Source organism: Vicia villosa, unplaced genomic scaffold, assembly GCF_029867415.1.
Source record: "Vicia villosa cultivar HV-30 ecotype Madison, WI unplaced genomic scaffold, Vvil1.0 ctg.000287F_1_1, whole genome shotgun sequence".
Taxonomy (NCBI): Eukaryota; Viridiplantae; Streptophyta; class Magnoliopsida; order Fabales; family Fabaceae; genus Vicia; species Vicia villosa.
The window spans coordinates 18172-44240 of record NW_026705123.1 but is presented as its reverse complement, the minus strand read 5'-3'; the positions used below and the strand labels follow the sequence as shown (position 1 = coordinate 44240).

The 26069-nt window shown below is 33.4% G+C and overlaps 1 protein-coding gene across 1 annotated transcript; it reads left to right on the top strand.

Annotated features, from left to right (window-relative positions):
• Positions 1-21708: 21708 nt before the first annotated feature.
• On the top strand, positions 21709-25778 carry LOC131626428 (uncharacterized). Its single transcript, XM_058897236.1, has 3 exons — positions 21709-21946; positions 22046-22394; positions 25754-25778. Exons 1-3 carry the CDS (start codon positions 21721-21723, stop codon positions 25776-25778), a joined length of 600 nt encoding a protein of 199 aa, XP_058753219.1. The 5' UTR covers positions 21709-21720.
• The last annotated feature ends 291 nt before the right edge of the window (positions 25779-26069 follow it).

The window sequence follows — 26069 nt, the reverse complement described above, 5'->3', positions numbered from 1 at the left end:
TGAAAAATCCCCCTGCAAAAAAAAAAGTTGCAAGAATTCCCCTAACAATTGAATATTCTCTCGTTTTAAACCTTGTAAAAATTTTATTTTTAAAACCAACCTTGCCACTTGAAGGACTCTATCATTTTGAACCCTGTAAATTATTTTTTTTAGTAAAACCAACCTTGCCCGTCATATTCCAGAGGGTTTAAAATGACATAATCTACAAGATTATAGGGTTTAAAATGACTGAATCTTCAAATGGCAAGGTTGGTTTTAAAAACAAATTTTTTATAAGGTTTAAAACGAGAGAATATTCAAATGTTAGGGGAATTCTTGCAATTTTTTTTTGCAGGAGGATTTTTCAAACCAACCATGGCAGGGGTGAAAATAGGTATTAAACCAAAAAATAAAGAGGCGTTCATTTAGTTTAGGAATTTATAAAGGAACGAGATTTGCTGAAAAACATTAGATTTAAAGACATAAAGTATTTCAATAACGTTTGCATCCGAGCAAAAACATACTTCTAGTATGAAGAAACGTTAGAGGAGAGTAAGGAAATTTACAGTGATATAGAGAGAATCAATATTGGCATGAAAAAGAATCTTGAATAATCTATGAAGGTAAAATGATGTCCCATATAACTAAAAGGATTATGCATCCTTGAACACCTCCAGAAAACTTATTCTCCAAGAATGTTTAATGTTGACTTCAGGAAATAAGAGGTGGAGTTTTTGAGAATGGTAATGCATGGGCTTGTACATATCAAAGCATTTTTGTTTCCATAGGAATACCAAACACAATAATGAACATTATATTTAGTTGAAAAATATGATTGAGGATCTGATCCACAAGATAAATTGTCAAGAGTCATGAATCATGATAGGGAAATCCAAAGAAACATTGAAATCGCCTAACTCAGAAAATGAAAAGCTGAAAGTTCCGAGTTAGCCAAGGAAATGAAACCATCATAGAAATATAAAGAAAAGGAGTTCATACGGAATATGTCATTTCTACTAGTTAATGTTCTCTCAGTGGGAGGATTTCCCCTTATCATCAATATATGATGGGAAATTTTCCATTTTTGGGAGAGTCTCCCCAATAATGGACCTCATAGGGATGAATGTTGAGGAGGATATAGCCAATCAATTATCGTTAAAGTGGTGTTATAGGGTTTCCCCAATTCTTCTAGTAAAAGAAAAGCAAAGGCCCATATAAGAAATGGCATGTATTCTTGTTTTTGGATGTAGAGTTAATGAATAGTACATTGAACCATCATGTTCCTCTGTTGGTGAGGGAGATAAGTTAGGTCTTAGTCAATCAAGGAAGCTCGTTCAAAATCATGAGTTATTTTATACCCTAAAATTAACATGTAAATACTTGATTTCTTACCACAATTGTGAACTTCAAGGTTATAATGGACCTATGACCAAAAAAACCAATTGCGTGTGACTTTTTGGATGAAAGAACGCTAAAAATACAATTAGGGCCCTTCTCCTGGTAATTAAGTGCAAGTCCATCTATATTTGATTCACCGATTACCTCACATTGTCAACTTTAGAGGCAATGTCCTCAACGGTCCACCCAAAAATGAACTACCACATAAGCAAAGACGAGGTCACTGTCATTGATGCTAAACTAGAAGCCTACATATAATGTTTTATCCCTTTATTAAAATTCCATAAATGTAAGGTCATAAAAGATCTTTAAAATCCTAAGGGGCTAGAGGAACCACCTAGGAACCTAAAGATGACATATGTTTAGGTGAAACTAAAGAAGGATTTGAAAAGGTCGACAAGACATGGAAGAGAATCCAAGAAGAAACGATTATTGCATTCAAAGGAAATATCATATGAGGAAAAGACCATCTAAAGTAAATATAAGGCCACATGAGGTTCGACAAGGAAATAAAAGTCTCTTGAAGGAATCCTTTTATGACAAAAAGTCATTGCTAATTCCTGGCACCCCCGTGTAGTTGAAGTTTGTTTGCATGTATTAAATACATTTTGTAATGACTTTATTTTATTTTATCTGATAAAATTTGCTTCATCTATTTCCATAGAAAAGACACGCTTAAGTTGGAAAAATGAGATTACACTTTCATGGAAAATCCTTAAGTCCCGACCTAACGGGTATATAGGTTGACCTCAATCCCATATTTCACTCGAAGAAGGAAGTTAGACATCCCACGAACAAATCAATGAAACAGTCTGTAATACGGTGGGAGAACTGACTTTTTTAAATATGCGGATAGCAAGAGTCGCCATCGACTTTTATTTTATCCAATTGGAAAGGCAAAAGAACATGAAAGACCTTTGAAAGATTTTGAGTTCGGGGGGTAGGATATACAAAGGGAAAGTGTAAGAACCCTTTGCATCCATGGTTATCCATGGGCTCTTAATTGCTTAGCTCACTTGTTTGTTTGAATTGTTTAAAAGAGTGTCGTGTGTGAATTGAAAAGATTTGAATAAGGACTTTAGCTTGTAAATAAGCGTAACCTTTTTGAATTGATTTGAAAAAGGGGTGTGAATAGTAATTTGAGTTTGAATAGTGAGTAAGCAGTTAAAAGCACCTACCCTAAGTTTAATGTCTTTCTTTTTCTTTATGTCTTTCGTTTGAAAGGGATATCCATACCATAAGGAGGGTAGGTAGTCCTTTCATTGGATGTGCGGGTCATCGAGGGTCATCATTTGCCATAAGGCTATCCATACCATAAGAAGGGTAGGAAGTCGTATGCGTTTATGAGAATAGTCATTAACGGCAACATGTAAGGATACCTTAGCATTCGAAGGGACTATCATCATGTAATCAAAGGCAACATCAAGGGACGAGATCATTTTATATCGTAGGCAACATCAAAGGGACTATGATCTTTATGATGATTTTTGAATCGAAGGCAACAGGCTAAGGTATCCCTACATCCGAGGAACTTAATTATTTAATCAAAAGGCAGCATGAGAGAGATTACCTTAAAGGTGAGTATGTGAACAAAAAGTGATTGCTTAATTTAATCCTGAAAATTAGGGTTATTCTAGTTTGATTTTATCTTGCCATACAATCCTATTATCATCTAACAGTATATAGCAGTTTATAGGTGCAGAAAGTAAAGTGCGTAAAATAAAATCCTACGCTATTACATGGCTTTGGGAGAGATACGTAATTATAAAACCTTTGCAGAAAATAAAATGCGGAAAATAAATCCTAAATACTATTACATGGCTTTAGGAGAGATACATAATTGTAAAATCTTTGCAGAAAATAAATTGCGGAAAATAAAAGTCCTAATTAAACTATTACATCCCATAGGCAGTTACATAATTTGTATAAAAAAATAATGCAAGGAAATTAAAATAGCGGATGAAGCGAAAAGTCGAGAAAATATGGAAAGAGAAGGAAAAGATTTAGGGTTCAAAAAAAGATTTACTTGTTAATGTTAAATTAAATCTAATTTAATTAATGAAAATAAATTTAATTATCTAATTATGTACAAATTAAATCTAATCTAATTAAATCTCTAGTTGATTTTAATTATTAAGTCTAAAAAATCTAATTAAATCTCTAATTGATTTTAATTATTAAGTCTAAAAAATCTAATCAAATCCTAATTACAAAACTAATCAAACTTATGTTAAAAAAAATCAATTAAACCTAAATCTAATTATTTTAAAAAATATTCTAATTACTAAATCTAATCTAATTAAATTTTAAATTGTAAATTAATCCTAATTATTAAATCCAATCAAATCCTAAATCTAATCAAATAAAATTAATGTTAGGGAATAAAAATAAAATCAAACTAGAACTAATATTTTTGTGTTTTTTATGATTTTGTAATGATTAAACTAATTAAAATATCCTAATTAAATTAAAATAAATTAGTTGAAGAAAGAAAGAAAAAAATTAATTGGTTAAAAAAACCCTAATCCTAATTAATTAATGGAAATCAAGGGTTAATAAATAATTAAAAATTAAAAGGTTAATTAATAAAATAAGAGAAATAGTGAAAAGGTGATGAAAATTGGGAGAAAAAAAAGATTGAGGGACGTCGACGTTACCGGCATGACGGTTGTTGAACTGCTGCGTTTTGCGGTGTCGTTGGAGGGATCGTCGGTGGTTGAGGTGTGAAGGAGTGATGCGGACCCGGTATTGTTTTCCTCTTCTACGTCTTTGGTAGATTATTTTCCATGTGATTTCATCTTCTTCCCCATATGTATTCTCTCTTCTCCATTCACACAAATAAAACCAAATCAAAAGAAAACAACACTTTCAAAACAATAATCATGGCCATCAATTGAACCAATAAAAAGCTAGCAAAAATAAAAAATAAACAACACCACCTGAGGGCTCCGATGGAGGTTTGTGGAGGAAAGATGGGAGTTGAACCGCTCGGTTCTACGGTGAGAGGATGATATAAGTTCTTGAGTTTTTTTCTTCTGAAAGTGTTCTTGATGTTCTTCAACAAGCTATAAAGTTGTTATGATATTCATGAGAGAAAGTGAAGTTTGATCTTAGAGAGAAGGAGGAGAAAATATTTTGTGTTTGTTTGAAGAGAGTGGGAATAAGGGTTTGAATTGTTGGTTTTAGATGTGTGAAAAGAGTGACTATTTATACACAAAAAATAGGTTAAGTAAAAAAGGAAAATTAAAATCTATGAATCAAATCAAGGCCAAAAAATTAATCTGTTTTAATTCTAGCAAGAAATTAAATCAAAATAATTTAATGAGATTGAATTGCTCCCTAAGATATAAAAAGGGCTATTAATAGAACAAATAAGATAAAAAACTTATTTTTTTGGATTTTTTGAATATTTTATGATTTTTGGTGATTTTTTGACTAAAAAATGCATAAAAGTTAAAATTGACTATTTTAAAAAATGCCTATTTAATTAGTGCGAAAATTAAATTAAAATAATAAAAAAAATGCACTTTTTATGATTTTTGAATAATGGAAATAAAGTTAGAATTAAAATTAGAAAACAAATAAAAAAGGAGAAATATTAGAAGTGAGATTCGAGTCTGGGACCTCTCGCTCATGTACCTTTTAACCTCAAATCCTTATCAACTGTGATACGCCACTTATTCGAAATAAAATGACGTTTGCAAATGTATGAGGGCAAATTTTGGGGTACAACACAGTCCCTTGAGGATTGAGGATCAGGATTGAGGATCAAGTAATAAAATAACATCATTTTCAATGTAGAGAATTTATAAAGCCATCTTCTTGACCACCAAAAGATTGTATGGGAATATATCTTCTCGATTAGCCTTCGACATGATGGCAGATTCCCTAAAAGCGGTCACCGCTTCTTTTAAAACATAAACCAAAAGAGGAGGAAGCTCCATCATAGAAAATGCAAAAAAATTATATCTTAAGTCACAACCTCGATAAAATAAAGTTGGTGGCTTAAAATAGGTCGCCACAAGTACATAAAGAGACGACATATGAATCTAGGATATTTGTTAATACCATAGATAAAAAGTGAATATGCATACATACACCATAGTCCTATCAAACATTTCCCCATCAAATATGAATGAAATAAAAATGGAGACCAAGAACATCTTGTCGCGGTGCGAAAAATACTCGAGCGTATTGCACGCTCGAAATACAACATAACTGCCACCGAACTTTATTTATTCCAAAAGGAATGAGAAAATATCGATAAAACCCACGAAAACAAAGATATGGTCGTTGCAACCAAATTAGGGTTCGGAAGTCGGTTATTCAAGGGGAAGATATTAACACTCCTCGCATCTGTTGTACTTAACGTGACCCATTTAGTTAGTTTTGTGATCAAATGTTAGCGTGTTGTTTACTTGTGTTCTTCTACTTATTATGCGAGGTAAAGAGGAAGAAAGGAAAATATTTTTTAGGTTTTTTTATTTATTTTATTATTGGGCTCTACAAGATTTCAAAACCTTGTGCCTACGTATTCCCGAGTGCAACGGAAAAGTCATACCTTTCGTAGTTCTTGGGTAAAACTATGCTAGATTTGGAAATGTTTGCATACGAGCGAAAGGATCAAGACGGACGAATGCTGGAAGAGAGAGTTAACACAGACGAACGTTGAAAAAGTTCTCTCTTGGGTGATGACAAGATTTTGGATTAGTTTTGATTTTGAAAAGAAACTTGATGTTGATAAATTTATTTGGCTTTTGGAAAATGGTTTGGTTTAATTTGATTTATAGGACTTGGTTCCGACCAAGGTTTTTTTTGTTTTTGAATTATTTGAAAAAATAATTTAGAGATTGTTATGGTTTATTTGCGAAATTGGTGAGCGATTGGTAAAGCGTTCATTGAGAAAAACCATTTGATGTTCATCAAATGGTCTTGAATTTATTTTTGAATTCAAGACTATTTTTAGATTTTTTTTTAAATTTTAATGGAGGAATGATTATTAAGTGAATGATTTTGAAAGTACCTCTTGGTTTTGATCAAAGGTTTGAATTGGAAAAGTTAATTTTATTGGGGATGAATTTGTTTAATCAATTAAGCCATATTTAATTAATTAACCAACTTAATTGAAAATCAACACATCAAAACTAACCAATTAAAAATGAATTTAACCTAATAATTAAGATGATTGAAAAAAATTAAAATGATTAACCAATTAAAATTTGCTTAACTAATTAAAATAAAAAGAACATGGATGTTTAAGAAAAGAGAATTATACATGCCCCCCTAAATTATACATACTATCCTCATTTTATATTATTTCCAAAATGTCCTTGATACTATTTACTCAAAAAAATTACGTTTTCTGGAAAAAAATTACTGTGGCAAAAATCATCAAAAAGAAAATTTTCGATACCGCAGAGCAAATTTTCGGTACCTCTTTTTGGCCGATATCGGAAATTCTTTGTTTTTTTTCAAAATTCCGGTATCCATTTACCGGAAATTTAAAATTTTTGGGTGCGATTTACAAAATATCACGCCGTCCCGGAAATTTACGAATTTTCGGTAGAAAACCAATACCGGAAATTCCAAACTTCCGGTGTGTACGGGAAACATCTTTATAACCTAGAATTTTCTAGTATGGCAGATGAAGTTTTATATCTTTGCGGTCCTGAATCGGTACTGAATTTTTCAAATTTTCGGTATCAATTTTAACTCCTGCTATATACTGAAAATTTGAAATATCCGATACTGAAAAATTTTAAATTTGTGGTATGTAGCATCAGTCACGGTAAATTTGTAAATCCAATAAAATTTCTGGTACGGTATCCAAAATTTTAAAAAATCTGAAATTTTAAAGGAATAATTTGATAAAACGCCCTACTTAGGGGTGGCATGTATAAAATGGGGATGACAAGATAAATTCTCTTAAAAAAAGTGGTGATGTTGATTGGGCCAAGGACTAAGGCCCAATATGAACTTAAAAACAAGGAGGGTGCATTTGGCTTATGAGGGAGTGGTGATTAGTGAAACGTACAGGGGCTTTAGCTGAGGTTTGAGTGATTATGAAGTCTTGGTATAGATTTTTGCAGAGATTTTGGAAGAGGTTTGAGTGAGTATTATTGATTCTAAATGAGAGAGTGAGAGACTCTTTTTGTAGGTGTGAGTTGAGGGAGAGGGTGAACAGAGAAATTCAGTATGGGTGAGGTGAAGTATTTATTGAGCTATTTTCATGTAGGGGTATTCGCGGTGCGGTTTGAGCAGTTTTAACGCTAAAAGTCATCCGAACCGCAAGAGAAAAAATATGCGGTTCGGTTTGGTTCGGTTGACATTTAAAAATAAAAACAAACTAAATCAAAAACTAATGCGGTTTGGATGGATTCGATTTTTTACAAAAAAAATTATTGAGCCATACATACACATATATAGGAAAATATAAGTTTGTGTTTAATCGCTCATACATTACCATAAAAAAGTATATAATTATCAAACTAAGTTTATAATTTGATATATAAAACTGTGTCTTACAATTTTATATTAGGTCTAAAGAATGAGACACATGAAATTGCATTCTTAAATAAATACCATATAAAGAATACGATAAAATATATTTTGTTAAAATAGTATTTATAAATGAATAATAATTTGTTTTTTGATAATATGTAAATTAAAATAAGGGTTAAATATACAACCCCCCCAGTAATGTTAGCGAGATTAGGTTTTAGCCCCTGTAAAAAAATTTTTTGATCCCCTCTTAACTTATGTAGATTCCTTCACCAGATCCCCTATTTGCCACTTGTACATCCATACTCCTCCAAGATTCTCTCTTATTTTCCAACGTGGAATATTTGTTCCAAATTTGAACACCATGGAATTTTCACGTGGATCCTTGTTGAGACATAACTTCATCACGTTAAAGCCTCCATCGTTTTTGGGTTCTTCTTTCCCTTTTCCTTTCCTTCGCCTGTACCTCATCGTCCCCCTTTGCCACCTACCCTTTTTGTCTCCCCGTTTTCACACACAAACACAAATCATCATCATGGGCAGAAAATATCATCTGTTGGAAACTCGGTTGGACGATTTCTGCCAACTTGTGGTTGTAACGAGGCAATGAAGATGTGGGTATCAAGCACCATTGATAACCCTAAACGAAAATTCTGGAAATGCAGAAACTCATTGGTAAGTGTTTGTATTATATTTATTTCTTCATTTGTTTTATTCGAATTTATGTGATAACAATTTATGCATAATGGTGTGGTATGTTCTTGTGGGATGATGAGCTGGGTGAATACAAGAGGATTGAGTTGATTCAATGCAGATGCTCTGAAATGACGAAAGATGATCTGAAGGAAATTTTGAAGGAGATTGTTAATGATAATTGGGGAGTACACACAAGTTATGAGAAGAGTATGAGATTGAAGAAAAAACTTGCAATGGAGAAGAATATGAGCTATAACATGATGGTTGCACTTGCTATATCTTGGATGTTTTTTTCACTAATTTATAAGTTTATGTAATTTAGGTTAAGGAAGTGTATCTTGTGTGTACTTGAACCAGTTTTTGTAATTTAGATGTATCTTGTTTGTACTTGAATCAGTTTGTGTAATTTAAGTGTATCTTGTTTGTACTTTAATCTGTTTGTGTAATTTAGGTTAAGAGAAAGTGTATCTTGGTTGATCAGTTGAATGAAAAGTGTTTCTTGTTTTGGTTAAATAGAAAGTCTATTATTTAAATTGGTTCATATGGTTCAATAGAAAGTCTGTTATTTAAATTGCTTCATATTCAACTGAAATTATTGGATTATGCAGCTATATAAGTACAAACAACATCAAATGAAGGAAACAAATATAACATTGCACTAAATATTATAGGTCTGTTACATAAGATACCATTCCAATACATGTTATAGGTCTGTTCCAACATAATCAAGTGAAAGACACAAGATACCATTACACAAAAATGCCATTACATGTTATAGGTCGTCACAAAATAAGAGGTTGCCACAAAATAAGTTACACAAACACAAAATAAGAAGTTTCTGACAGTTACACAAAATAAAACACATGAGCACTACTTAATCAATTTCTGATCTTTTTGTTCTTCCATTTCTTCAAAGACCTAGTGGACACTCCAAGGTTAGAGTCATGAGCACTTGATGTTTCTGTAGGCTCTGTTATTGTAATTGGTTGGTCAAATGAACCTGGACCTGTAATTGGATTCTTGAACCAGTTCAATTTGACTCTTTTACTCCTCCTTATCTTTAATCCATGGTGAGGTTTGCTTGCCTTCTTTTTTGGGGGCTGAGGTTGACTTGTGTCTACAACACGTGACTGAGTTTGACTCTGCACAACTTCTTCAGGAATGTTATCAGCCAACATATTAGTTGGCTCCACAATTTTAACATTTGCTGGCTCCACATTTTGGACAACTTCATGAATGTTCTTAGTCTGCACATTAGTTGGCAGAGACTATGCATCAGTTGGCTCCTCTGCAGCTTTGGCCTTCTTCTAAGCTTTTACCTTTCTCTACACAACAGTCAGAAGCAAAGTAAATTAGACATTGAAATGTAGTAGAAATCAACCTTACAGGATACTTCATTATCCAACCTTCTCCTAGGTATAGGCATAACTCTATGTTTCCATTTTTCAAGTTTGTGTGTAGAGGTTGCTACCCTATTCATTAGATACTTCCTAATCCACTCACACATAGTAAGAATTGGTTTGTCCCTAGCAACTAAAATTGTAGCATTAAAAGATTCAGAGATATTGTTCATCAATACATTACACTTAGGAAAGAAACTAAAGGCATGCTTACACCAACACTTGGTAGGAACATCCATCGACCAAGTCCATGCATTCAAATCCCTTATTAGGGTTCCACCACTAAACTTCTTCTTGAAATTGGCATACAAGTGTCAGAGGCAAAGTCTATGTTCAATCCTCTCAAACATCTCCTCAAACACAAAAACCAGACCCTGTAAATTAAAGTACCATTAAGCAATTAGATAACAAATATAAACAACACAATAATTATGTAACAGATCTAAAAACCATTACCTTTTATTGATTAGAGATAAAAAACATATCTTTTGTCTTGACCAATATCCTCCATCAAGAGTTGAATGAACCATCTCCAACTTTCTTTAGTCTCAGTTTTAACCACACCAAAAGCCAAGGGGAAGTATTGATCATTTGGATCCCTTCCAACTGCAACTAGAAGTTGACCAACATACTTGGTTTTCAAGTGAGATCCATCAACCCTTATAAAAGACCTACATCCATTGATGAACCCTTTCTTACAGCCATCAAAACAGAAGTAGAAAGATCCAAACCTAGGTTGGATAGTTGAGCTTGGCCTTTCAACATTTATCTTCGCAGTATTGCCACTATTAACTCTTCTTAATTTAGCTGCATACCTCCATAGAGTAGCATATTGCATATCAGCATCTCCCTCAATTATCTTCTTTGCCAACAACTTAGCCTTCCTTGCTCTTGCAGCAGTAATACCAATAGAAATTTTTTGTCTAATATCTTGCATTATGTCCCTAATTCTAATAGTTTCACTTGTTTGCTTTATCTTAACTACATGCTTAGCCACCCACCTTGAGTTCGCAGATCTATTGTTTAAAATCCTAGCACATGTGTGGTTGTCTACAAGTGTTTTTATAACAAAAGTATGCTTGTTGCCCACTTTGGAACATAACACCAAAAAACCACATTTAGACTTGCACTCTACCCTTACCCTATAACTTTCATTTTTCACAAATGTAATTTCCCTTCCATTGAGAACTGACCACTCACGTATTGCCTCTTTAAAGTCAACAAGTGTATTAAATTCCATACCCACTTAAATATAAAGTCCTTGTTAAGGTGCTCTTTCCAATATTTATCATACTTGGGCTTATCCTCCTCACAAGACTCGTCTGGATCAGATGATTTCAACTCATAAATAACATAAGCATCTTCTTCACATTTCTTGTTGGACCTTCTTAAAAGTCCAGCAACTACCCCCTCTCCCCTTATTGGCTAGGTTACATCAATCCCCTCAAATCCATCTAAAAGTGCAGTGGCTCTGTTGTCTTCACTATCATCCAAACCTTCAACCACTTCATCTCCTAATTCATCAACTTCAATCACTCTATTCACACAAGCAGGTTCCCTAACACGAAGTTCTATGTTTTCAACACCATGTTCCAGAAATATGTCTCCATCAATACCTGTTGCACAAAAATATGAAGCAAAATCGTATGCATCATCATCTTTTCTAAACAGAATAAAACCATTCTCATAAATTTCCAAAACCTTTGTCTATACCCTATAGCTCCCTTTGTTGTACCCCCACCTATTCACTAACTTCTAAACAGTTTCCATTCTCCAGTTTTCTATGCGTAACCTAGACACAGTTGAATCAACCCTCCTCTATAGATTATCTCATCAATGTTTAACCTAATAAACTCACCCGCATGGTGAAAAGTCAAGTTAAAGTGTTGCATATCTTACGTTTAAACATTTAAATAAAAAAACCATAACAGAAGAAAAGCGAAGAAGATGACGAAAATGAAGAAGATGAAGTTATTCACGAAGAAGAAGAACTTGATTAACACTTAACTCAGACATCGTTGCCATCATTGCCTTCGTAGCACCGTCGTCCCTTACACAGCACCGTCGTCCACTTGCTACAGCTGTCGTCGTCCACTTCGTTCCTTACTAACAATGGATTCTAAAAAACTAACCCTAATTTTTACAAGGGGTAAAAATGAATAAATTTAACCTATGTTGTCAACGTGTCATCTCATATTTACATTCCATGCCACATATTACGATTCCTAATTCCACAGATACATTTTCATTTAAGTAAATAAAATCTGACTGAACAAGTGGCAGCTAGGGGTGTTTTCACATGGAATCTATGCAAGTTAGGGGGGTGATAAAAAAAACTTTATCAGGGGCTAAAATCAAATCTCGCTAACATTACAAGGGAATTTGTATATTTAAACCTTAAAATAAATATTGTACAAAGAATATAATATAATATAATATAGAATATGATAAAATATACATATAATACTTGTTGATTTCTCTAAAGAATTAAAGAAATATATATTGGTTATTTCTCTAAAGAATTAAAGAAATATATATTGGTTAGTAATGGTTTTGTTTGATTCGATTTGCAAAATACAAACTGCCAATCGAGCCGAACCGTGCGGTTCTGTTAGAAAATGGCCCAAACACATCCGAATCAAATAAATTTTTTTGCAGTTTCGATTTGGTTTGATTCGGTTTTACAATTTTCTATTAGGTCGGTTTGGTTTTGAACACCCATATTTTCCGGTTGAGTTGTAAATTTGTTAAGGGATAGAGAGTTTGTGTTTTGAAAAACGCGTGAGTTGAATTGCTTGTGGTCCCCAAGTATGTTATGTGATGTGTGGTATGCTATGTACATTGAGAATGATGTTGATTGCTTCTATTTTGTTGATTTTGCAGCTTGTTATAGCATGATGGTGGACTTATTTTTACGTTTTCTGAATGCATAATTTTTTCGTGTTATATGTATGTAGTATGGGATGGTTATGATTTGGAAGATGATGCGTGAAAAATGATACTGATGTAGATGTAAATTATTAGTTCTTTTTGTCTTTTGTACATGCGGGTATAATAATATTAAATATCAGAATTATTTTATTCCCAAAAATCAACCTTATTTGTCTTATTTGTTTTGTGCTAATCCATTTTTTACTCAATTTTCTTGTTTTATTCAAAATTAGAAAATTTTCTGTAGTAAGAAGCCAAGTTTTTTTCCTGAGCCTTGAAATATGATTCTCAACAGATTTCTTCATCGTCATAAGAGCATATCCAAAGCAATCAAGATAAACTAGTTCCCGCCAATCAAAGAACGGACTTCATTGTTTAAATCCTTTGCCTCCATCTGATAAGAGTCAAGCCTCCGTTGTGCTTTTTTTTAAGCAATTCAACAATGTGATTTTTTTCTTTCAATTATGGCCATCTTTAAATTATCAAACACTACTATGGAAAACACCTCTCACAAAAGTTGGAAAAGAGATAAAACCACGTCTGACCATCCATTGTGAGGTAAGGGGCAGTTGTATGTATGATGTTTTTACAATGGGCGTACGACAATTGTGATAAACTAGGTAGCGCGCTATACATCACAACTATTAAAGTAAACAACTGTTGTGATATAAAGTGAATGGTCATGGTTTTGAAACCCTCTGATTGAATGGTATATAATATGGGTGACAAAACGGGCTGTGGCCCGCCGACCCGGCCCGCGCACCCGCCAAAAAATGGCGGGTTGGGTTGATATTTTAGGCCTGCCGTCCGTCATAGCCCGCCCCGCCAAAACTTGCCGCTCAGTCAAAATCCGCTATTTTTGAAGTTAATTCTACTAATTCTAATTCTTGATGGTTTTATTTTATACATTTATTTGTGAATATGTGCAATATTTTTAAGTAAAATTTGTTAAAAAATGCTTTATAAAAAATTGTTCTAAAAACTATGTGAAAAATCTAATTAAAATGTAAAAAAATCTATCAAAAAAATGAATAAATAATAAATAAAAAAACAGGCGGGCAAGCCCGCCGCCCACCAAACTCCCACCTTGGCGGGGCGGGCTAGGTTGTTATGCCCATTTCAATTTGTAGGCTTGCCCACCCCGCTCTTTTTTTTTGGCAGGCATATGACGGGGCTGGGCGGGCTGCTCGCTTTGCCACCCCTACTATATAATATTTTGCACTCTATCTATCACAATGATTATTGTAAATAACCGTGATAAAACACTTTAATTTTTTTAATTTTATTTTATTTTTCCATATATTACAAACTTGTATTTTTTGTATCTGTATATTAGACAAATATTTTTTACATAAAAGCAAAAAATATTATTTACAAACATATATACACCATTGTCATATTTACAAAACATCAAATTAAGCAACAAAAATATATTTACAAATTTCAAAGACAAAGTCATACACTAGCTCCTCTTTGCAGCTAGCACATTGAAACTAAACGCCCAATGTCTACGACTGTCGTTTAAGTCATCGAGAGAGAAAGGTGTCCTGTTGTTAAACGTGTACATAAAGGTGAAGAAAATTGAATATCACGTTATTTGAATTACAATAGAAAATTACTTTAATAATATGTTATTATATAGTACATTTCATGACAATTTATATACTTGATCCCTTCAAACTTTGGTTACCTTTTCCCGAAGCAATGGAATTCTTCTGTGTAACACCCTTCTAAACCCCGCGGAAATTTATAAAATAATTCAGAGTAAAACATGAAAACAAGGGTGCCACAATTCCAATTAAAACAAATTATCATAAATCAATTGTCATGCTTTCACTAAGGAACAATGCATCATAATACATAAACATCTCATGTTAACACAGCGGAAATTCACCATACGGATAAGCATAACATCATCTATGCAATATCCCACAGAATTAATACAATAACCACACGATAGAGTATCATCATAAACTCTAAGCTATCGTTTCCCCAGTGTTACAATATCAGAGCATGACACCGACGCTATACTAAACGATCTGGCTCATGAGCTAATCCTCACCGAGCCAAAAGCCGTTATCCTCAATCTGAAAATATCAACAGTAAGGGTGAGTCTCATTCACAATTAACAAATGTTATCGAATTATAAACAATAACACATCATAGTCACATTATTCCTCCAATTTCATTATATTCAGATTGTCAGGAAGTACTCATCAACACACAACAACAAATAGAATACATTACCAAGAGACAACACCATAATTCATCCAAACAAATCATAACCATTATACAATCATCACATATTATAACATTGGACAATCTTCCATTCATGTTATAATAACACAAGTAGCCTAATGCAAATGCAACTATATGCATGTGGTACCAAAATCTGGGATAACCCAACTCACCGATCCACCATCGTCAAGGATACGGCAACACCCACTCACTAATTCCACACAATGGGAATTAGCTACCACTGATCCACCATCGTCAAGGATCAGCCACATAATGATTATGAATGCATGTATCAACCATAACATGCTTATCACCCACATAAATCAACCAATGACATAATCATCAACCACCACAATAATCAATAGCCATACACAGTTATGCTATTTCTCAACCACAATAAAATACATATTTTACATCAACAATATATGTATAACAAACACCAATTACAACCACAATATCATAACAGGTAAATCATTCATTATACAGTGCAACAACAATAACACCCCTCACAATCGTGTACCAAGTACAACAAAGCAACTCATCCACGACAGAGTATTTACCTCATCATTCCTCAAAACACATGATAACCATATTTACCATGAACAACACCCATTTGCACAATTAACAGAAGCAACCACATTATCACAACATACATCATTGCACATATTCAATTATGCACACAACAACCATTGCACCTCATCAGCTATGCAAAACCAGAATAAACCACATTTGAAGAAAATGATACTTTTTAAAATAAAATCAAGTTGTTATTGTTTTATTCATTTCATATGGTATAACATTCAATTTAAGGAACAACGTCCAAAACGGCGTCTAAAACGGACTTACGGTTTGAAAGTTACACATCTTTAACTTTTTACAAGAAAACAGTTATCGCTACAGCACGCGGCGCAACCAAAGTTCGCGGCGCGACCTGAAGCACACAAACACGTTCGCGGCGCCAACCTATGCACGCGACGCGATGCGAGAAAACAAGTACGCCTTCGCGGGGCGCACCTACCTTCGCGGCGCGAACTGGCAAAAGTCAGAGCTTTCATCGCATTTGACAGCATTACGGGATTTACCCCAAAATCCCCAAAACCAAACCAAGTTATGTTATGAACCTCAAATACCACCATATCAGCCACATACATGTTATAACACAAATATAACACACAAAGAGGATAATTTAATCATCATAACAATCATATAATCATACATTTCATCAAATCATACAATTCCCTTCAAAATCATCCCAAAACCCCAATCCATCACATAACCAATTGACACAAACAATGCATCTAAATCAATCCTATTATCTACAATATGATAAAAGATATTAACCGGAAGAGTCCCCCCTTACCTTAGCCAAAGATCTTGATTAGCCCTCTTCCTCTTCTGTTCCTCTTTCACGTATCAGCTTTTCCAATCTCTCATCTCCTCTGCTCTGCTTTTCACGTTCCTTTTTCCTTTTTCCCAATTTTTCCTTATTTCCTTTATTTTATGAAAACATAAAATAATTAGTAATGGACTCACTCACTTAGCACCCCCATACTACTAATCTCACCATTCCAGCCCAATGGCCCTTAATCCATAATTCTCCAATAATTCAACAAAATACCAAATATTTCTAAATAATAATTTAATTTCCGATTAAATTAAAATTAGAAAATATGGGGTGTTACATTCTGCAACCTTAGAATTCATCTGAAACATTTGTATTCTTAAGCTTTATATGATACCAGAATTTATCTGAGACACCTTGGTTCATCTGATAGGTTGAAACTCATATGAGGCATTTGATTGTTCATCTGATGCTTGAAGTTTGTCTGATGCTTTGGACTTTCATCAATTTATGGTTTGGTTTCATCTGATGCTTTACCTATGGCTTAATCCAAAGGAAAGAAAATGCTCATTTTGACTTATTGTCAAATGCTTGCTTCTTGTGTAGTTAGATCTCTCTTTTCCTATCCTTTACTTTACGCTTTAGGATAGTCTCTTCATATCACCCCCTTCTTCCATTTAAAAAAAAATCTTCTCCCTTTTTCAAAACCTTATTGTTTTCTTAAACTTGAACCACTTTCAATAAAAACCTTGACTTTTCAAGTGCATTTTCAAAATTTTATTTTCTTAATAAATGCTAAAACATCTCAAGCATATCAAAACAATTTCAAAAGACTTAAAAAAGATCAAACTCATTCAAAAATTGTGTGCCCTTTTTGAACTTTTTTAAAACTTTTTTCTCAAAGATTAGACATAAGTCATCTTCATAGTTGAGATGTAATTATCCTATCTCCATAGTATTGATAGAAAATATGTTGACTTTTTCAACTTGAGAGTTTGAGGCATGCTTGTTGCTTTCTATCCAAGCTTGACCCTTCCTCGTGATGATGCAAAGGTCCATTGTCTCATACTTGTGGGTGATTAGTTGAGTTTTCCTCTTAAAGATGACAAAATGTCTCTTCATTTAAAATCAATCAAAACAAACAAACTTTTAATTTGTACCATTAACTATGAGATTTTGATCCTTCATTGCACTTGGTTGGTACGTAGGCATAAGACTCAAGAAGTCTTGTCAAACAAAAATCATAAAAATCACCTTTTTTTTCTCAGCTCCACAATTTTTTTGTAAACAACCAATTTTAGCCTTAACACAAATTTTCAAGAGGTTCATTTAGAGTACCAAAGACGTGAGGGGTGATAACACCTTCCCCGTGCATAATCAACCCCCGTACCCTTATCTATTTGTTTTATTATTTTTGTTTTTAAACTTCTGTGGATTTTATTCGCTCTTTTCCCATTCCTTTGGAAACAATAAAGATCGGTGGTGACTCTTGCTTATTTACGAGTTAAGTTAATCAATACCTTAATCTTAAATTTCCCGCCGCAACATGCGTTATTATGGGAAATTTGAATTTCCAGCCAATCACAACACGCCATGCAGCTAATCGTTAACCATTTTTATTTACTTTTGTTTTTTCATTCATTTTAATTTCCTTTTCTTTTATGATTTAATTTTATATGATCCCTTAATATTTTTTACTCCAATTCTTTTTCATAAATCGCAAAAATTATTTTCTATCAAATATATATTTTTCACAAATTTTAAATCAGTTTAAATATTTTTTTGCTATTTTCTCTTTATTTTCCATTTTAATTTTAATTTAACAATTAATTTTCATGCATTTTTGAATATTTTTCTCTTCATCCTTTGAGATCCAATTACTAAGAATATCCTGACTCGGTTGATTATTTATTAACACTAACTTTGACATATTAATTGTACTAATTACTAATTTTTACTTCTATGCTCCTTACTTTAATGCCATTTAATTTTGTTGTCATATAGTTTTCTTGCCATTTTTATTTTGCCTTTTACTTTATGTCTTTCATCCTTTTGCTTGTTTTTCTTTCTTACTTCAAAAAGGACAAAAACATTATAAAATGAATGAAACCTTAAAAAACGTTTATCTAATCTTGTGGACTTTGTGTTATTATCCCTTATTTGAGGCATATTTTGGAATTTGGACCTTAGGACTTAATGCTTTCTTTTTCTTAGAGTGTTTGTATCAGAGACTTTGTGATTCATCTAGACTTTTGGACTTCAATTCAAGAATTGACCTTGTTCTGAGAAACTTTTGATCTCTATCTTGAAGACTTGGATTTCTCTTTGTGGCTCTGTGATCATAACATTCATTTGAACCTTTTACTGTTCATCTGTTTCCATTTCTTGCTCTTGAAGATTCATCTGCTTATGTGCTTGATTATTTGTTTTGTTTATTTTGTGGTTTAATCCAAAGAGAAATGAATGCTCATTTTGACAAATGTCAAATTCTTGTTCCAATTGTGGTTAGTACATTTGCACACACTAAGGCTTCCTCTTGGGCTACCTTACAATGAGACCTTTTAGTTCATGTAATTTACTTTATGCTTTAGGATAATCTCTTCATATCCTACCACTTCTTCAATTTTCAAAACTTCTTCCTGTTTTCAAAACTTCTTTCTTCAAACTTCAAACTCTATCTGAATAAACCTTGACATTGTTAAGTGATCCCAAAAATCTTTTTCTTAATAAATGCTAAAACCAACTCTTTTCATAAAACAAACATTGAACCCAAATTTTTTTGTGCTCTTGCAATCAATCATAGATAATTTTTCCAAGCGTCCTTAGGTTTCAAGCGCTTCATATGTTTCATTTAGGTTAGATTTGCAATATTTAGCAAGATTTTATAATGGATGTCCCTTAGGTTTCAAGCGAATCATTAATGGTAGCGTCTTAAGGATTTATGTTCATTAAATGGGCGACAAAGATTTGTTGCATACATTGTATATAGTATAGAAAAATGCTTAACTATCACATCGGTCATGACAAATCACTGAGGTGGATTCACATTTTATTTTTTTGATTACATTATTTTCACAGAATATTAATACATTGTATGTAACAAATCTTCGATGATATCAAGATTTAGATGCGATAGGTCCCATGCAAGATGATAGAGATCTGTTTCCAAGGGAAATGAGAATTTTTATTTTCTACACTTATAATCTATCCTTGAGATATGTTGCAACGGTGGTAAATATTTCCTCTCCTAGGGGAAACTTCATATTATTAGGGATTAGGGTAAAATATATTTAGCGAGTGTTTTTATAATAAAATAGGATTATTGGACCCCCTCTGTTTAACTATAACACCGAGGTAAATTATCATGTCCTTTAACTATCACCTCGGTTTTCGATTAAAATTGAGGTGCATAATTCTTTTTTTTTTTTTATAAATATTACATTGTTTACACAAAATATTAAGATAAATTGTTTACAAAAAGTCTTTTCAAAGGTTAAGCTCCCTTCTTTGTGTAAGTTGAAGCTCCCTTATCTATTTAAGTTCTGACTTCTAAAAGAATGATGCTTGAATGTCAGAACTTTGCATTCAAATTCACCATTTTTTAACAGTCTGTTTGTTTGAAGAGAAGAAATGTACAATAAATCTTTGAAGCAAGATTGATTTTCTGCACTTACAATCTATCAAATGAGGAAAAATATAACATCCACACCATTAGGTTAAAATGTTTTTTTTTTTCTAGATAGAAGAACATTGAAGATTTTTCTGTCTTGCAATCCATCCCAAAGAATGATGCATGCAAGTTTGGGGTGTTAGGAGTAAATTAATGGTAAATTCATGTGTTAATATAAGTGATTTCTTCTCTAAACTAATGCAAATTGTGATAGATCCATAGGTTTTTAGTGAGAATTGAACTGAAAAGGTTTAGTTCATGTGTAAAGCAAATCGAATCACTTGTGGGTGTTATTGTTGCAGGTTTAGAGCTGAATTGAAGCTTGAGAAGAACATGAAGAGGAAAGGAAGCTGGAGGTCTCAAAGGCAAAGCAAAAAGATGAAGTTTGACAAGGGCGCGCCGCGGGAGTTCTAGCCAGCGCCGCGCCAAAGTCTCTGTTTCTGGTCGCGCCGCGCTCATCCGTTGCCGCGCCGCGGACTCGGCGTTAAAAGCCCAAAAACTTCTATTTAAAAGCCCTAGCTTCCAAGAGAAAAAGAACTTTGTGAAGAGCGAAATTAGGAGAGCAATCTGAAGGTGCAGCCACAATCATCAATTGAAGACCAATTCTCTATCAAGCGAAGACATTCCTTTGATGAAGATGAATTCTTCCATTAATCTTTGTGTGTTCTTCATGTCTATGGAGAGCTAAATCCCTCTTGTTGAGTCTAAGGTAGTAGTTAAACTATGAATATACATTACCATTGATTAATTCTTGTGAACAATTGTTTGAATTTATTATCAATAAGAAACCTTGCTTTTAATTTACATCATTGTTGAATCTTTGATCGAAAGAAAGGATTTAACTTTTGCCCTAGGTTACTATATTGATTCAATTGCAATTTGCAGAGATGGAATTGTAATTGGGTTTTCATAATTATCGTTCTTAATTACTATTATCGTTATTGTGATTTGGAGAGATCGAATCTCATACCGGTAAAAGTTATCTAATTTGATTTGCAGACATGGAATCTTATTTGAGGATAAGTGAAGATAATGATTCAAAGGATTGTTCTATTGAGAATTAATTGATAATTGTATAGGATTAGGTTGATGAACCCTAAAGACTCAACATCTTTCTTTAATTGTTAACACAAAGTCCTTTACTTGCTTTTATTTTATTATTTGCTTTTGATATTATTATTAGTATAAAACAAACCAAACCAAATTTCTTAACTCAAAATAAACAACTATAGAACGGCAGTGATATTAACTAATCCCTGTGGATACGATATATTACCGAAAATATTTACCCACAAATACTTCCAACAAATTGGCGCCGTTGCCGGGGATTGGTGTCAATATTGCACGCATTGCAATAGTTTTTATTTTGAGTTATTTCCTTATTTTTAGTTATATTATTTTTAGTTATTTACTTATTTTTAGATTTTTTGTTTAGTTCCTCAATTTTAGATTTTTAGTTAGTTACTTTATTTTAGATTTTTTTATTGCAATAGTCTTTTAATTTTGATTTTTTTTATCTTGTTATTTCACTTGGTTGCTAGTTTTGTAGATGTTTGTTTGTCGGAATGTTTGACCCAAATATAAATGCTGCACTTCATGCTCAAAACGAGATCCTATTCCAACAAATGGAGTATCTCCTTCAAAGTTTGTCACAGTTCACACCTCAAGCTAATGAGTTTCGTGATATCGGATGGTTCACACCGGAAGATACGATGGAGTATCATATAGCTGACCATGAATATCAACAACAAGCCTTTCAACCATACACTCAACCGTCGCCACAACAACAAGGTTATCAAAGTGGACCCTCTGAGTTAGAGGAGACCATGAATCAGTTCATGCAAATTTCAATGACAAATCAACAACAAGGGCTTCCACATTATAATCAAGGTTATCAAAGTGGACCCTCAGAGCTAGAGGAAACCATGAATCAATTCATGCAATGGTCTTTATCCATTCAACAAAATCGGGAAACGCAAGATGTTCAAGTTACCAAATTCTTCACCGAGCAAAATGTAAGTCAGGCTTCAACTTTTCAAAATCCTATGACGTGTGTAGAAACCTGCAATGCGACTTCTATAAGGAGTGTAAAAGTGATTGATGAGGAAGTTGATGACAAGGAAGATGTTGTTGAAAAGGATAATATAGAGCATTTAAACATCAAGAAAAATATAGAAGTTGAGTATGAGCTTTCAATGAAGCTACCTTATCCAAGACCTCCTAAAAAAGTAGAAGACATGTGCGTCGAAGGAACAAAAAAGGAGGATATAATTAAAGAAGTTGTGCATGAGTTAGAAACTTCAAAAGTTGAAACTTTTTTAAAAGAGAAGATGGTGGACTTAGAGTTGAAGAAGAGTAGTAATGCAAATGAGCATAAACTCTCATTGGAATTACCTCCTCCACAAGTTCCTAATAAAGAAGGGAAGGAAAGTCATTGCTTTCGGCCAATGGAAATGTTTAGCCGTTTGCAAATCACCATCCCATCTTTAGAAGGTTTAGAGTTTAAGCCAAGATGTGTCAAATTCATCAAGGATAGGTTCTCACCGACGAAGAAATTAATGGGTAAGGAGGTTATCTCTCTTGAGGAGAGGAAAAAACAGATGAAGGAAGAGAGATCGCGAGTTGAAGTGGTAAGAATTAAGGATGAAGAAACCAAACAAGCAAACATGAAATACTTTTGGGGCTTCACATTGGTAAGAAAAGTACCAAGGAAAAGAGACATTGGTTGATGATTCAACCATGAACCGTCGAGCCATGCGACGTTAAACGAAGCACTTCGTGGGAGGTAACCCACACTTCTAATGTTTTGTTTTGTTTAGTTTTTATTTCAGGAAATAATCAGGGAACCCATCTGGTGAAAGCTAGGAGGCAGCAATTGATATTGCGTTACTCTCTGTAAGTCACCCTCTCGGACTTGTTACGAAACATTGAGGTCAATGTTTAGTTCAAGTTTGGGGGGTGGAGCTATTTATTTTTGAATTGTTCAAATTTTCTGTGTTTTTTAATTATTTGCCCCCAGTTAGAGTAAGTAGTCCCATAACAAAGCGAGAACCTCAAGCGAAGTATCAACAATGAAGCAACATGTATGAAAAGTGGTAGGAAGTGAATGTTCAAAAATTTTTCAGTTTCACTCTCTTTTTCAGTAAGTAACAAAGCAGGTATGAATTTTTGAACTCAAACTCTTAATGTGTGCAATGAAACTTAAGGTGTTAGTAAATTCTTATCAGAAGTTCTTTATGGTACATTGTTTGTTGGATCAGCTTAGCCTTAACCATTGTGAGGAAAGCTTTCCATTGTTTACTATATGCAGGAGACCATCAATTATTTTGACGTGTTCGTATCATGCTAAACCGGTTGTTGCATCGTCTGTGGAAATCTGTGGAAGTGATTTAGGCACTTGTTTGAATCTGAGAGTTCTTTTAGCCTATTCCAATGAAAAAACTTATTTGCTTCTGTGAGAGTGTGATCCTTTGCTAACCATTCTTTGAGCCTGAGGTCAAGGTAAGTATCATAATATGCACCAAGGAAATACCTGGTGAGTTTGATCTCAATAAAAAGTTTTGTTTTGGACCATCAACCATAAAATTTGGTGATGTGTTTTCTCTTTGACCTTTTTAGAAAGTAGGGGAGCATTCATATAATCTGAATACAGGTTGATCTCCAAGTTGGGGAGAGTCACATTCAAAAGAAGAGTAAGTACTTATGGTAATCGGTGAAAGATAAAAGAAGTCGTAGCTTGAAAAAAAAAAAGAGAAGTAACAACGTTAGAATATAACGGTTGCTGAAAAAAAAAAGTGAAAAAGAAAAATCAAGCTACGAATGAATGAAAGAAGATGGACAGGTAAAGGAAGTAGAGTTTAGAGAAAAAGAAATAAGTTATGAATTGGATGCTTCCCTATATTAGGAACAACCCTTGATTATCTTCTTTTCTTTGAATCTAAACCACATTACAACCATAGAAAGACCTTCTGATTCTCAGATTCCACAAGACTTGATGCGAGCAATTTGGTGAACGTATGATATGGATCTTTGTTGATTTAATTGTTTGGATGAGTGTTTAACCCCTCTTTTATTCATCATACTTTTTGATGAGAGTGATTAGTGCTGATTCAATTACAATTGTGTAGTGTTTTGAACTTCTGGAGGTGATTTGCTTTCAAAGTTTGTTTCATGTGTATATTCTGAGTTTGCAGGTAGAAGAGGAGTATTTGGCTTAGTTACTGGATTGAACCACTTGAGAAAACCCTTTTTGAAAAAAACTTGTTGCTTGATTGTCGGTAAACTTTGCTGGAGGTAAGTAATTTTGTTTAGGGACAAACAAAACTCTAAGTTGGGGAGAGTTTGTTAGGAGTAAATTAATGGTAAATTCATGTGTTAATATAAGTGATTTCTTCTCTAAACTAATGCAAATTGTGATAGATCCATAGGTTTTTAGTGAGAATTGAACTGAAAAGGTTTAGTTCATGTGTAAAGCAAATCGAATCACTTGTGGGTGTTATTGTTGCAGGTTTAGAGCTGAATTGAAGCTTGAGAAGAACATGAAGAGGAAAGGAAGCTGGAGGTCTCAAAGGCAAAGCAAAAAGATGAAGTTTGACAAGGGCGCGCCGCGGGAGTTCTAGCCAGCGCCGCGCCAAAGTCTCTGTTTCTGGTCGCGCCGCGCTCATCCGTTGCCGCGCCGCGGACTCGGCGTTAAAAGCCCAAAAACTTCTATTTAAAAGCCCTAGCTTCCAAGAGAAAAAGAACTTTGTGAAGAGCGAAATTAGGAGAGCAATCTGAAGGTGCAGCCACAATCATCAATTGAAGACCAATTCTCTATCAAGCGAAGACATTCCTTTGATGAAGATGAATTCTTCCATTAATCTTTGTGTGTTCTTCATGTCTATGGAGAGCTAAATCCCTCTTGTTGAGTCTAAGGTAGTAGTTAAACTATGAATATACATTACCATTGATTAATTCTTGTGAACAATTGTTTGAATTTATTATCAATAAGAAACCTTGCTTTTAATTTACATCATTGTTGAATCTTTGATCGAAAGAAAGGATTTAACTTTTGCCCTAGGTTACTATATTGATTCAATTGCAATTTGCAGAGATGGAATTGTAATTGGGTTTTCATAATTATCGTTCTTAATTACTATTATCGTTATTGTGATTTGGAGAGATCGAATCTCATACCGGTAAAAGTTATCTAATTTGATTTGCAGACATGGAATCTTATTTGAGGATAAGTGAAGATAATGATTCAAAGGATTGTTCTATTGAGAATTAATTGATAATTGTATAGGATTAGGTTGATGAACCCTAAAGACTCAACATCTTTCTTTAATTGTTAACACAAAGTCCTTTACTTGCTTTTATTTTATTATTTGCTTTTGATATTATTATTAGTATAAAACAAACCAAACCAAATTTCTTAACTCAAAATAAACAACTATAGAACGGCAGTGATATTAACTAATCCCTGTGGATACGATATATTACCGAAAATATTTACCCACAAATACTTTCAACATGGGGCGACTTTATATAAGTAAGAATTAGGTTAAAATCTGTTTGATGAGTGCTTGTATAGTGAAATATGATTATTTGATCCCTCAGTTATATTGAAGAACCAAAGTGTTAATTCATTTAGTTTACACTTATAAACAATTAAAAACATAAACTACATAAAATGGGATTCAAAGCGTATCCCGATTTGTTTTTCCCCTCGGCTTTCTTTAAAACCGAGGGAATATGGTGTTTTTTGTAACACCCTTCTAAACCCCGCGGAAATTAATATTAAAATCAGAGTAAAACATGAAGAAGGGTATTACAACACTAACAAAATAAATAAATATTCATGTCACGCCATATAAGGAACGATAAACCAAAATTATTCAGGTAGCATGTTAACACAGCGAAATATTCTTAACAA